The following is a 12,567-nucleotide window of genomic DNA, read 5'->3' as shown; positions in this document are numbered from 1 at the left end:
TTTCCAGTTCCCCACGCTCTGCCAGCGAGGGGGGGCACAAGGGGCCGGGAGGGAGCAGAGCCAGGACAGCTGCCCCGAGCTGGCCAAAGGGATATTCCATAGCACAGACGGTCACACCCAGTATATAAACTGGGGGAGCTGGGCGGGAGGGGCTGATCGTTGCTCGGGGACTGGCTGGGCATCGCTCAGCGGATGATGGGCAACTGTATTGGGCACCACCTGTTTTTCTTGTGTTTTGTTCCTCTCTCTCTCCCCTCTTTTCATTACAATTGTTGTTATTATTATTACTATTATTGTTATTCTTCTATTTTACTTCAATTATTAAACTGTTCTCTCAACCCGCGGGTTTTAACTTTTTTCCAATTCTCGCCATCCCACTGGGGCAGGGGGCAAATGAGTGAGCAGCTGCATGGTACTCAGTTGCTGGCTGATGTTAAACCACAACAAATGGGAAGAAGCATGATTTTTGCAATGATACAAGTAATTAATCTCACTAACCTTGTTAAGAACATGGTCCGTCTTTCATAGGAGTTCAGCTCAACTTCACAAGTCAGTAGGAACCTAGCACAGGGTTGTGCCATCAAGTTAGAGCCCTCAGACATTCCTGACTTGGAAACAGGGAGTGGGAAGCATCTTGCAGAAAAACCAGAAACATCCTTTCTTTCACAGCTACTGCCTTAAAGACATTTTACTAAAAGATGCAATAATCCTAATGGAAACAGCTAAACGTTTAGTTCTGATGTACAGAGAAATTAAAAGCAGTATGTTTCTTAAAACAGCATTCTTAAATATAGGCAGTGGTATCCAGTGAAAGGACAAACTGAGATACGGGAAATTCCATTTAAACATAGGAAAACACATTTTTACCATGAGGATAGGACACTGGAACGGCTGCACAGAGAAGTTGCAGATTCTTCATCTTTGGAAATATTCAAAACGTGACCAGACATGGCCCGAAGCAACCTGCTCTAGGTGATCCTGCTCTGAGTAAAGGGCTGGACTAGATGATCTCCAGAGGTGCTTTCCAGTATCCTTAAATCTGTAACCCCAGTGCAGTGATCCAACATACATGTTCACGATGCTAAACCACTGTATTAAATTGGTATTGTTTGCAAAATACAAGGTGTTTATTGCTCAGGGTAAAGAATTATTTTCCTTCGTTTGGCAACTCTGCTCCCATGGCACAAATGTGTACAGAGAGGGTATAACCTGTAGCCCATCTCAGGTCATCAATGAACCAGAAGCACAGTAATTTTATTCTGAAAAGAAAATAGAGGGACTATTGTTTAAATAAAAACTAGAGATTCAGGAAAATAAGAAGTTAAATTTTTCAAAGAAACAACCTTCAGAACAAATACACCACTAAACAAGGAACATACAAATGAAAACAACATACAACTGAAAAGGTTTAACTTCTGAGCAACAACTACAATTAGGTCAAGCAGTCCTATGCACTCAGTACATAGCCTGTATGTCAGTCATATTTTTGTTCAAATTTCAAAGGCTTTTGTTTGAAGAAATTACAATGCCATTGAAAGGGCATTAAGCTGGCTGTGACAAGCCTTAACATGCTGGATTTGGACAAACATCTCTATGTTGGTACATGCTATATTCTGCTATTAAAGGTACAGGGAATTCCTTGATGAAAGCCAAGATTTTTTACCTTATGGCACATTCTGAAATAGTCCACTGATGGTGACATAGTTTCTGAGTTACTGATAATCAGTGATAGATGAGTTAATGTTATTTAAACATCGTTTTGGTGTCTAATAACACAGAACGGACTACAGTCTGAAAGTGTGGTCCTAATGCAACAGCACTTAAATATTCTGAAGAAGTTAAATTGCTGTTCTAGCCAGCTAGTCTATAAGTTAGACACCAGTTAATTTTCTCCCTTTCTCTGGTTTTCAGTCAGCAGCAACTTGTCTGACACATTTCCAGCCCCTCACAGAGATTTATTAGTGCTACAAACAACGGAAGGAACAAATAGTGGTAGAATTGTCATTACCACTATTGTCCCACAGCAAAAGGTCTTGCTGTCACTGTTAATGTCTGCAGAAAAGAGCAAATCCAAAAGATAACCCAATTTCAGAGCAACATTGACCTCAGGTGGACTACAGACCATAGAAGAAAGGAACCATCTGAATAACCGCCAGTGACACAGCTGAGAGATTTGGTTCCTACGTGCAAGAAGCAATAGCCCTTGAGTATTTCACAATTCCCGTTATAACTCTATGACCTTCCATTTTATAAGCTGACTTTTGCTATCTAGATAATTAAAGATAGCGAAGCTGGATCTGCACCCCATGGAGTTAGTGCTTTATTACCTTGATACCAGAAAGAAAGAAAAGCAAAAATCCAAAAATGAAATGTCATCAATTTCTCAAGGAATAAACTGCTGTCATAGGAGTTCAGTTCAGTCACCCACACAGAAGTATGCAGTGCCCTACCCATCGGGTCACCAGCTCCTGCTGGAGGAAGACCACAGCATGGATTACCTGAAAGCCTCATGCCTTATCTTCCAGCCAGGTAGGGATGCCCTGGGGCTCAAGGACATCTCAGTTTAGTCAGAGTCCGAAGTTTGTGCTTTTCTCTAGACCAGCTGATAAGCCCCTTTATGGGATACTCAGCTATTCCACACAACAAAAGCAAGAAAAGGGACTTCCTCAATCCTTCTCCACGACAGTTCTTTTCAAAATGCCCCTCTTCCTACTTTTCAGAAATTCAAACTAACTCCGTCATCTCTGCTTGAATGGGATCATCTGCACGCATTTTATTTTTTCATGCACAGAAAGAGGACACCATTATTTTGAAACAAGAGGAATGCGAAAGAATAAGGAATAGAGAGATGAGTTCAAAGCCAAAATGCAACACTCACACTGCTAACACCATGTAGTTGCTAACAAACAAAAGAGACTCAATTGCTGCAACTTTTAAAACATGTATGCAGAACTACAAGCAGAGACATGAACTAGAACCAACACCACAGATATTATTTTGTCCATATAATTAACATATTTTTAGCAACAACCATGATTCAGTCACAGAAATATGACAACTGTCGTTTCAGAGTCATACAGTGTAAGTACTATGAAGATTAAAAAAAAAATGCCCAAGTGCCCTCACACATGGTCTCATAGCCCACTTCTAGAGAAATCAGTAGCAAAAACCCACATGACCCCTCTCCTGAAGGAAGATACTCCCTCTCCTGAACGATACACATCTTTTCACAAGAGTTGCTGCAGTTATATTGCAATTCAAGAGAAATGGCTGTAGTTCCATGGTTTGTCTTATGCAGAATAAGACTAAGTACCATGACAGCCATTTCTTGTTCATTTGGTTGGGGTTTTTATCAGTAATTTAAATTACCTACCTTTATGCAAAAACTATAAAAGCAATCACAAAGGATTGTGACATAGAGAAGGGAGACATGAAGAGGGAATAAAATCAATTTTTCATCTACAGGAAGACATGACACAAAGGAAAACATTTGAATCATAACTTTTTTTAACACTTTCAAAAGAATCTCAAGATTCTCTTAACACTTGATTGAATTACTCTCCTTTATCCTACAAGTAAATGTAGCATAACTTTTTAACTAACTCTGTTTTCCAAGAAATCCAAGATTTACAATGGAAACCAAATGAAATATTAGGAGAGTCCACCAAGCCATTTGATCTCACTTAGCTCATACAAGATAATCAGTATTTCCTATTAGTGCAAAGGTTATAGTGTGTTCTTGCTTAAATAAACTAAATTAACCAAATACAGACATTGCTGAAAACACTTCTCACGATATGTGGTAACAAAATCTCTTATTCCGCTTTCAAAGCACCTATGGAACCGAGGAACAGATTCTGATAATCTTATTTATGTTGAAAAGTTACAAATTTCTCAAGACTTCTATTGAAATAACAAGAGTATTACACTCATGGTGTATGGTCTTTTTAAGGGAAACAAGAGCGGGAAAATTTATCAGTTATGTAGTTAAAAAGCAGGAACTGTCAGGTCTGTCTTACAGCCTAATAAATATTGAGAATAGTTGAATACAAGAGATTTTATGAAGGGAAGTACAGTGTTTATTTAAGAACACAGGTGTTTATGGTTTAGAAATTCAAGTAAGACTTTACAGGGTCAGAGAAAGTGTGAAAGTCCCCTCAGTAATTTATACCTAACTTGAAATTTATGAAAAGTACATGTTAAAATTGTCACAGAAATACATTAATCTAAACATTGAAAGAAGTAAAAGAAAGACCTCTTTCAGGGATGAGCATTTGTGCAAATTTTGTTGCCATTGTTTAAACTATATATTTAGTTTTCTTCATAGAATTAATAACTTTCACTTTTGAGCTGTCAGGTACTAGATAGATAGTGAAACGCAGGGATAACTGAACTAGCTTAACTAACCAGTTCAGGCAGTAGTAGTCTAGCTGTAACAGCAGGGAGATTTCACAGAATACATGAACTGCAGTAACAATCAGAATACCTTCACCACACTCATACTCCTACTTGAAGTGAAGAAATCCCAGGCATCTCCGTACAACACAAACCTTCTCTTTCTGTGACTTAAGCTGTAAGAGGGAAGTGAATGGACTGGTCCCCTGCAGCACGCAGGCAGCAGAGTTGGGAACAAAGCAGTGGGTATTCGTATTTTACTGATTTGGAGGACACATGCATTGATTTGGCATTTAAAACCAGTGCATTCTTAGAAACACCCAAGCTCTTACCTTTACAAACATGAAAATCTCGCAATCTTGCTGAAAGTTGTCACTCTCTCCAAAGTTATTGTTAAGAGGGAACTTGCGGGAAGTTAAAGAGTTGGAAGAGGTGTTTGGGCTCCGACGCAACTGGAAATCCAGAGGAAAATGAATGTTGCTCTCAAACATCATGTCCTCTGCATGTTTATCTTCCAGAGTTGGACTCATCAGATCCATCTCCTGGTATGAATGGTCTTCTTCAGCACCATGGTGAGATGAAGAAGAACCATCCTCCCCATCAGCCCCATGCTGAGAGGCCACAGAATTACTACAGCTATCTTCTGAACTCTCTTGACTACTATCCATGCTCTCTGGGATAGTAGTGATGGAACAAGGAGATGCTGGTTCTTCATGGACATGATCATAAAGATTATCCCCTTTGTCTTCCTCAGTGTCTGGAATCTCATAGATACTGGTAGTGTCAACATTCTGATAAACATTGGTAAAGACCTGATCTTCCATGACTGCTGGCCGGTGAGTTTTGCCTGCCTTCTGGTACCTTAAAAGACTACAATTAAAGTGAAATGTTGACAGACAAATGCTCTTCAGGAGGAAGCAGAGTCTGTGGTATGCTTTCTGAATGCTCTGCTGTGAATGGCAGATCTCCAACAATCATTTACTGAGAGCTTTAAATAAACAGCTACACTTCCACTGAAGTAAAAGATAGGGCTGTCTCAATTTTTAACCCCTTTGTTGATCTGACTGCTGGTAACCATATCTTAGGAGCTGTAATCACTTGTTCCTCCAGATACAGTCTGGCCAAATACAGTGAAAAAAAGCTGAAACACTTACCAGTACTAGAACGCTATGGTAAAAAATATATGTATTCTTTCACAGGAAGTCAAAAATGGTTTTACTGGAAATCTTATGTACCTTTTGTGTGAAGATGTAGAAATACAAGATTTACCCACTCACTCATATTTTCAACACACAAAAGCCTAGCTTCAAGGAAAAGCAAGGCAAAATTGCCTCAACAATACAAGCAATCATCTGCAATGTTTCAGTTGTTACTCACACCACCATCAATGAATGATGATCACTTATAAAAAAATACAAAGAAAAGAAAAATATTATAAAATGGTATAGCCACGAGGAAAATGCATCAAACCTGAACTCTTTTCAGTTTTGCCACCGGTTCACTTAGGGACCTTGAACCACTCATTTCACATTTAGTGACTTCATCCTCTCACCTATAAACTAGGGCCAAAAACTGTATAAAGTCTTGTGAGCTGCCCTGGAATCTAGGAAAAGAAAGCACTGAATAAGCATTAACAACTATTATGTTTACTTAATATATCACTTGCTTATAATCACATCTAGTTTATATATCTCCATGTCATAACACACAGGCCCAAACTGCCAAAGTTGGGTTAATGCCACTTGACTTTAGCAATCTATTTAGCCACCTTGTCTATACGGTTCCTTTTCTCTAAAAAGAGGAGAGACAGACAAAACTCTGAAGCAGATGAATATCTTCAGCTTTAGCACAAAATTAACTGCCCTTTTAAAGACAGATACATATTCTAGAGCATCTGAAAACAACAGAGCTGAAACTCATTAAAGATCAAAATCTACATTTATCAAAGTTATGAGAACGTCAGACCTTAGTGACGAAAGACTTTTTATCTATATATTTACTGCATCTGGATTATGCAGATTACTACAGAATTTCTCAGAATCTAATGATATTTAACCTTTTGGGTTTGAGCCAAAGGAAAAACAAAGGTGTTTTCCTCCTGACCCATCCTTGTAACTTCCTGAGAGGTAACTGCCACAGCCAGGTTGGATTTCTAGAAGAAACACAGAAGAGGGGTTAAAGAGAAAGATTTTAACTCCAGCTACCCACAAACAGAACAAGCAGGGGAACACAGGCTGTTTCACATGGCAGAGTAGCAGGTCCTGCCTGCCTGAGATGTATGATTGTAGTTTATTGTCAGTGTTCTTATACTGAACATTTAAGACTACTAATAAAATTAAATATCAAAACCAAATCAATACTTCAGCTTACTAAACTTGGATTCACCTTCTGAGGCTTCTAGATAACCCCAGCAGTGCCAAAATTACAGCCACAACCAAGTCTAATCACTGTAACAGTGAGGAAAAACACTACAGCACAATTCCAACTCCCTACATGAAACCAGCAATAAAGTACAAAAACGCAGGCAAGTATCAGAGATCAATGAGATCTCTTAGCTCATGATGCATTTCTGGACTGATGCAACTCAAGGACTTAAAGGATAGTAACCTATATCAAGGCCTAATTTCAACTATTATTACCCACAAATTCTTGCCTGGCACAAGTGGTCTATCAGCAAACACAATGGAGTATACCTCCTCTTTACATTTTCTGTATGCAACTCAGCCACAATACTTCACATGGAAATCCTAAATAAGAGATTCTGAAATGTGTGCTGTGTAATCTGTATTGAAAACTTCTAGCATTCAAGACCAGTTGATTCAATATTAGGCTAATCGTAAGACTGATTTAAAATCATGAGCTTAAACTACTAAAGCTCAAGAAAGGGGAAAACCAATGAGCCAACTAGAAACTTTTGTAAGTTTAACATTCTTAAGAATATTTTTTACTTTTAAGAAAAAACTTGCATTTCTTCACATTTTGTAGAAATACAAGTGTATTTCTGCCTGTGTCTGTTCAACTTGCTCTGAGCACGGCCTTGATAAGCAACTCCCACCGATGTTCAACCTCTTCTTACAGAGTGCTTGCAAGATCAAATATGCTGGGATCATAAAAATTCCCTCCTTAGTAACTCTGCTGGCAAAAAACTTGAGGAAGAAAAGAACACAGACACACTCATGACACAAAACAAAGAGCAAAGTCCAGTTGCACGGAATTAAATCAAATGACTGATTTTGTTTTTTCCTCCATGAAGAAGACATTAGCAGGATGCAGCACCGCCTGCTGGAGGGTACAAAACAGCACAGGTAAAATAAGGAATAAGAGCATAATGTATGAGTATTATTTAATGTAGTTGATCTGGATTTCATTAGTCAGAAATGTGAGTTACCCAAGTTCTCCCTTCCTCTTCCCCCCCCCCCCAAAAGCAAAGAAAAGTAACATTCAGCTCTGAGATCCAGACTCCACTCCTGCAGTAGTGATAAAGCCCTCGAGTAAATTTGACCGCACTTAATTTCATAGAATCATAAGACTCATTTAGGCTGGAAAAGACCTTTAAGATCATCAAATCCAAGCACTATAGGGTCATCTGCACTTACGAGCACTCAATGCAAAAACCATCAATGTTCCTGGCCATTCAGGATGCTAATTTTACAAAATTAACTTTTTTTTCTTTGTAAAGCTCAAACATTTCCAAAGCTTTGCAACCTGTAATTCAAGTACATTATCAAAACTACACTGTAGGCTCTGGGAGAAAGACTGTTTATGGTTTATAGACATATTACAACAGAATTGCAATAAAATTGTACCACTTCTTTTTCACTCCTGACTGCACTAAATACCTGGATGAAATCAACAACAAATAAACTTCCTTGCACCATTTCCAGCCTCAACTTTTACCTACATCATTAGCAGCACCTCATCTCTTCACAGTTCATAAACAGTAATGCTTTATTCATTGCCAATCTTGCAGTAAACAACATGAGGATAAGACCTTTATGCCATATTCAGATCTTTTGGGAAATCTCTGTGTAGGGCATGCTTCTGTTTTGGCTCTGTGCTCTCTATAAGAATGAGAGACCCAGGTTCCTCTACCCAGTTTTTCCTACAGCCATTAAGACTCACAGGCCTGCATAACAGGAACAGACTGTGAAAACCAGCATTCTTTAGAGGTCCGAGCATGAGCAGATCCCCACAGTTTTTCAAAATAGAAATGATTTTGTGAGAAGGAGCAACAAGGATTGTTCAGTATGGCCCTGTTTTGCTCCAGCCTTTGGGTGGTCCCCTTTGGGCACCCAAGCGGATCACTGGAACCACGCTGCTATGAAGGACATACCTTATGAAGGACAAGAAGTCACACAGGTATGCTGACAATTTTATCTGTATTGTATGTGTGCATACGTAGTTTGTTCATCTTCTGAAACACATGCTTCAGCTCAGTTTCATCTTAACTGTTGACATGCAAAGCCACAGCAGTTTCTGCATTGAATTTAAGACTTAGTAAGGAAAACAAAATTAAGAAGAAAAAAAAAACACAAAACATTTCAGAAGACTGTGGTTTGGTAGATTTTGATCATCACACCATTTCACACAGGAGTCAGCACATCCTTGAAGCAGACCTGCAGAAATCCCTTCGTTGCTCAGCTAATGCTGACCTGTATTCTGTAGCCTTGAGGGGCTGGATTGTAAATTCAGGGCCGCGCTGTAATAATTGTCATTCACCTTCACCCAGATTTTGCTTTGCTACTGACTACATAAAAGGCATATTTAAAGCCAACATATTAGTAAATTTAACTCCGCATAAGACAGACACTTCTCCACTGGGAACTAGACAAACAATAGAAAATTATTTTGTACAGGACACTCAACTTGCACGTTATCAACAGCTTTTAGTTGTTAAAAATACCGGAAGCAGTTATATGTCAACAGACATTTGAAAACCTGCTTTACCTGCTGCAGGGCTTAAACAATTATTCCTGATTTGGATGTTTCAAAGCCCTTTATTTGTGGTCTTCCAGGTCCTCGTACAAAACTGTTTGGTTTGCTCTCCAACTCCATTTGGAAACTCCATTAGAATACCCAAATGCCTAAGAAATATTGACTTTTTGTTCACTAAAGTGCTTCAAGGAAAAGATTTTCATTTGCCTGTAAAATTTGGCATCATTTCACCAGCCTTGTTTACCTCTGAAACTAAGCACCCATAGAAAGCCCAGCAACCTGGCTTCAAGCTTGTTTACAGTAGAGGCTCTAGTAACTGAAATAGAGAAGGCAGAAACACCACACTACCCTGTGTCACCCTGTCATGCAGCCTAAGGGATAGCGTTCCACAGCCAGCTTGAGAAACAGCATGGCTGAGAGCCCTGTTTCGTTTATAGACTCCATATACAACCTATTCTTCAGATTAAATGGGCAATAAAAGCTTAAAGTCTAATACAGTTTAACAGCTGTTAGTCACCCAGCCCTTTTATGGTTTTATGAAAAACCTTGCTATTTTTCTTCATCTCAACGATATAAAGATGCATCAAAACACAGTAAATGACAGGTAAAAAACCTACTCAGCAAAAATGATCACAGAGATTTTTGTCAGATGGACAAAACTGAGGGGGAAAAAATGGAAAAATACAGGAAAATGTTTCTCTTTCAACACGAAGTTATTTTAACTCTAAGTAATGAAAATGCCCTGCTTTTTCTTAAGTACTTAATACAAGTATCTGAACTATTCATATGCAACATCTAGTTTTCATCTGAATAAACAAGGAGTTGCTTCCCCTCCACAACACTGTCAATAGGAGGGTACAGTTTCCCATCTAGAAATTTAAGTGTTTTACTAAACCTAGCCAAACACTGAGAATATTTTGGGTTGCCTACCCTTTACTTCCTGTCATTCACTAAATTCCACTGACACAAACAAATGCATGTAATGGTTTTTGAGCTGCAGTGCTCAGTTATACTACAGCAGTAAATCTGTACAGCTTCTGACAGGATTTAGTATGGTCTAGTGCTTAGAAGAACTGCAGTCCATACAGATAAACTTGGAGTGAGATACAATGCAGAGATGAAAACAGTGAAAGGCAAACATCTTGGTAGTTCCCAGTTTTACTCCTCTTAATACAAGCATACAGGTAACTCACCCATTTCTTGTAAGCATATGGAACAAAGTGCTGCATTAAATACGTGATACATATTAGCCAGCCCAGTTCAAAGTCCAGAGCTTGCATGGTATGCTGCCTTCATGATGTGTCAAACTGAACACATTATATTAGGCTGGGCTCATGAATAGGTGAAATTTCAAAGCACATGGGTGAGGGTAAACAAGAGATTACTCACACCTTTTAGGACTGAATAGCTGAGTAAGTATGTTGTCAAACTAGGTCAGCAAAAGAGCCTGGATGCTTAAAATTTGTGTCTCTGCATAGAGTTTGTAACAAGGCCTCAATCGTAATTTGATGGAACTGGCTAAAAGACTGCACCTGTTATGCATTCCCCTGACCTCTAATTCACTCTGTGTAATAAATATTTTGAAGGAAATACAATAAAGTAATTCATAAAGGACACTTCCCTTCCCCACATGATCAACTGTCATGCATATTTACAAAGCTGAATTAGTGTAACAAAACCAAACAAAAGGGGAGGGGGGGCCACAAAAAAACCTTGACATACAACATGTACATAGCTACAAGAAGTCTTATCTAGCTCACCTGGAATTTGTTTTTCCTCTTTTACAATCACTTGCTTTGCTACATTCCATAAATCAAGGTGAATCAGAGGCTTGTCACCTTGCAGCCTATTGTACCATATCTTTAGAGCCACTCTACAGTTGGCATGCGCAGGTAGCACAACCTGCCAAAATCATACATATGTGAAAGCCATTAGGAAGAAACAAACTCAAATCTACACAGCATTTAGAATAAACACACTAGCAGGATACACAGAATGAAATTCAGATCCTCTGCTTAAGCCAAACATGAAGCTATAAGCATGTCTTTCTCCAGTTCTGATGAGGTTTAAAACGGAGCAATGACTCCTGCTCTGTGCTATTAAAGGACAAATTTGCTCTATTTACACAGAGCTGATTTCATTGTTACTCAGCACCAGTAACTTAAAGAGGTTTTGCAGAATTACTAATCCCTTCTCACAATAAAAAGGAAAACCAAGGGAATGTAAAATATTTGCCTTAATTTATGAAACAAATTTATACCAGGACCCAAACCAGACCTCAGCCCTTCATACTACACACTGACTTCCTAAAAGCAGCAGTGGTATTCTGAGTACTTACATTCAACAACACATTCACAATTTTCCTGCACGTGTTTCATCTTTTAGGGTAAACCAGTGCTGTCACAGAGGAGCACAAAAAGGTCATACACAGGAAAACATTACGAACAGACAACTTTCAGAGCTCCATGACCACAAGGGAGCAGGAGTCATGGAGAACTCGGAGATTTTGTAGTCACATCACACTGACAACCACCATTGCCTTGCAAAGGCCACAGCCTGGGGCTGCTGAGACACCTGCAAAGGAGGCACGTTACAGGGGGCATCCTAGGGAAACACAGGACAACACCCAGTAACACACCCTGTCACAGCTTCACCTCGCCTCACCCCATGGCATCCTTCTGCAGCCATGGGCCATGCCAGCAGACCCAGCAAACAGCCCGTACCTGAAGCAAGCTCTGATCCCTTACCAGCAAGCCTCACCATCCCACCTTGGGGACCAACCCACCCGCATCCCAGCCCAGGGGGGCTAACATGTCTCTCGGGGCTAACATGCCTCTCGTAAAAACCCATGCTCCCCTGCAACACACCACATCCTCCTGCTTGAAGCAGCTGCCTGTCACAGCTCCCTCAGACCCACTCCCCTCAGCTCCCTACAGCCCTGCTCCTCTCAGCCCTCCACGGCTCCCTACAACTCCCCTCATCTCAGCCTCCCTCATCTCACCTCCCCTCAGCCCCCCCATGGCTCCCTATAGCTCTCCCCATTTCTGCTACCCTCATCTCAGTTTCTTTCAGCCACCCTCACCTCCCCTCAGATTTGCTCCCCTCTATCCCCCATGGCTCCCCACAGCCCCCCCTCAGTTCGGCTCCCCACAGCCCCCCCTCACTTCAGCTCCCCACAGCACCCTCTCACCTCAGCTCACCTCCCCTCAGCTCTGCTCCCCTCGATCCCCATGGCTC

General features: G+C 40.1%; 1 protein-coding gene across 1 annotated transcript in view; it reads right to left on the bottom strand.

Moving 5' to 3' along the window:
- CLIC5 (chloride intracellular channel 5) overlaps positions 1-12,269 on the bottom strand; it is a 95,696-nt gene extending 83,427 nt beyond the window's left edge. Inside the window, exon 1 of the mRNA XM_037392436.1 lies at positions 4,728-12,269. Coding sequence (XP_037248333.1) covers positions 4,728-5,219 — 492 coding nt within the window. The 5' untranslated portion in view covers positions 5,220-12,269. The remainder of the gene's footprint in view (positions 1-4,727) is intronic.
- Between the last annotated feature and the right edge of the window lie 298 nt (positions 12,270-12,567).

Source organism: Falco rusticolus, chromosome 6, assembly GCF_015220075.1.
Source record: "Falco rusticolus isolate bFalRus1 chromosome 6, bFalRus1.pri, whole genome shotgun sequence".
Taxonomy (NCBI): domain Eukaryota; kingdom Metazoa; phylum Chordata; class Aves; order Falconiformes; family Falconidae; genus Falco; species Falco rusticolus.
The sequence above is the reverse complement of the archived record's forward strand: the minus strand, read 5'-3'. Positions and strand labels throughout refer to the sequence as shown.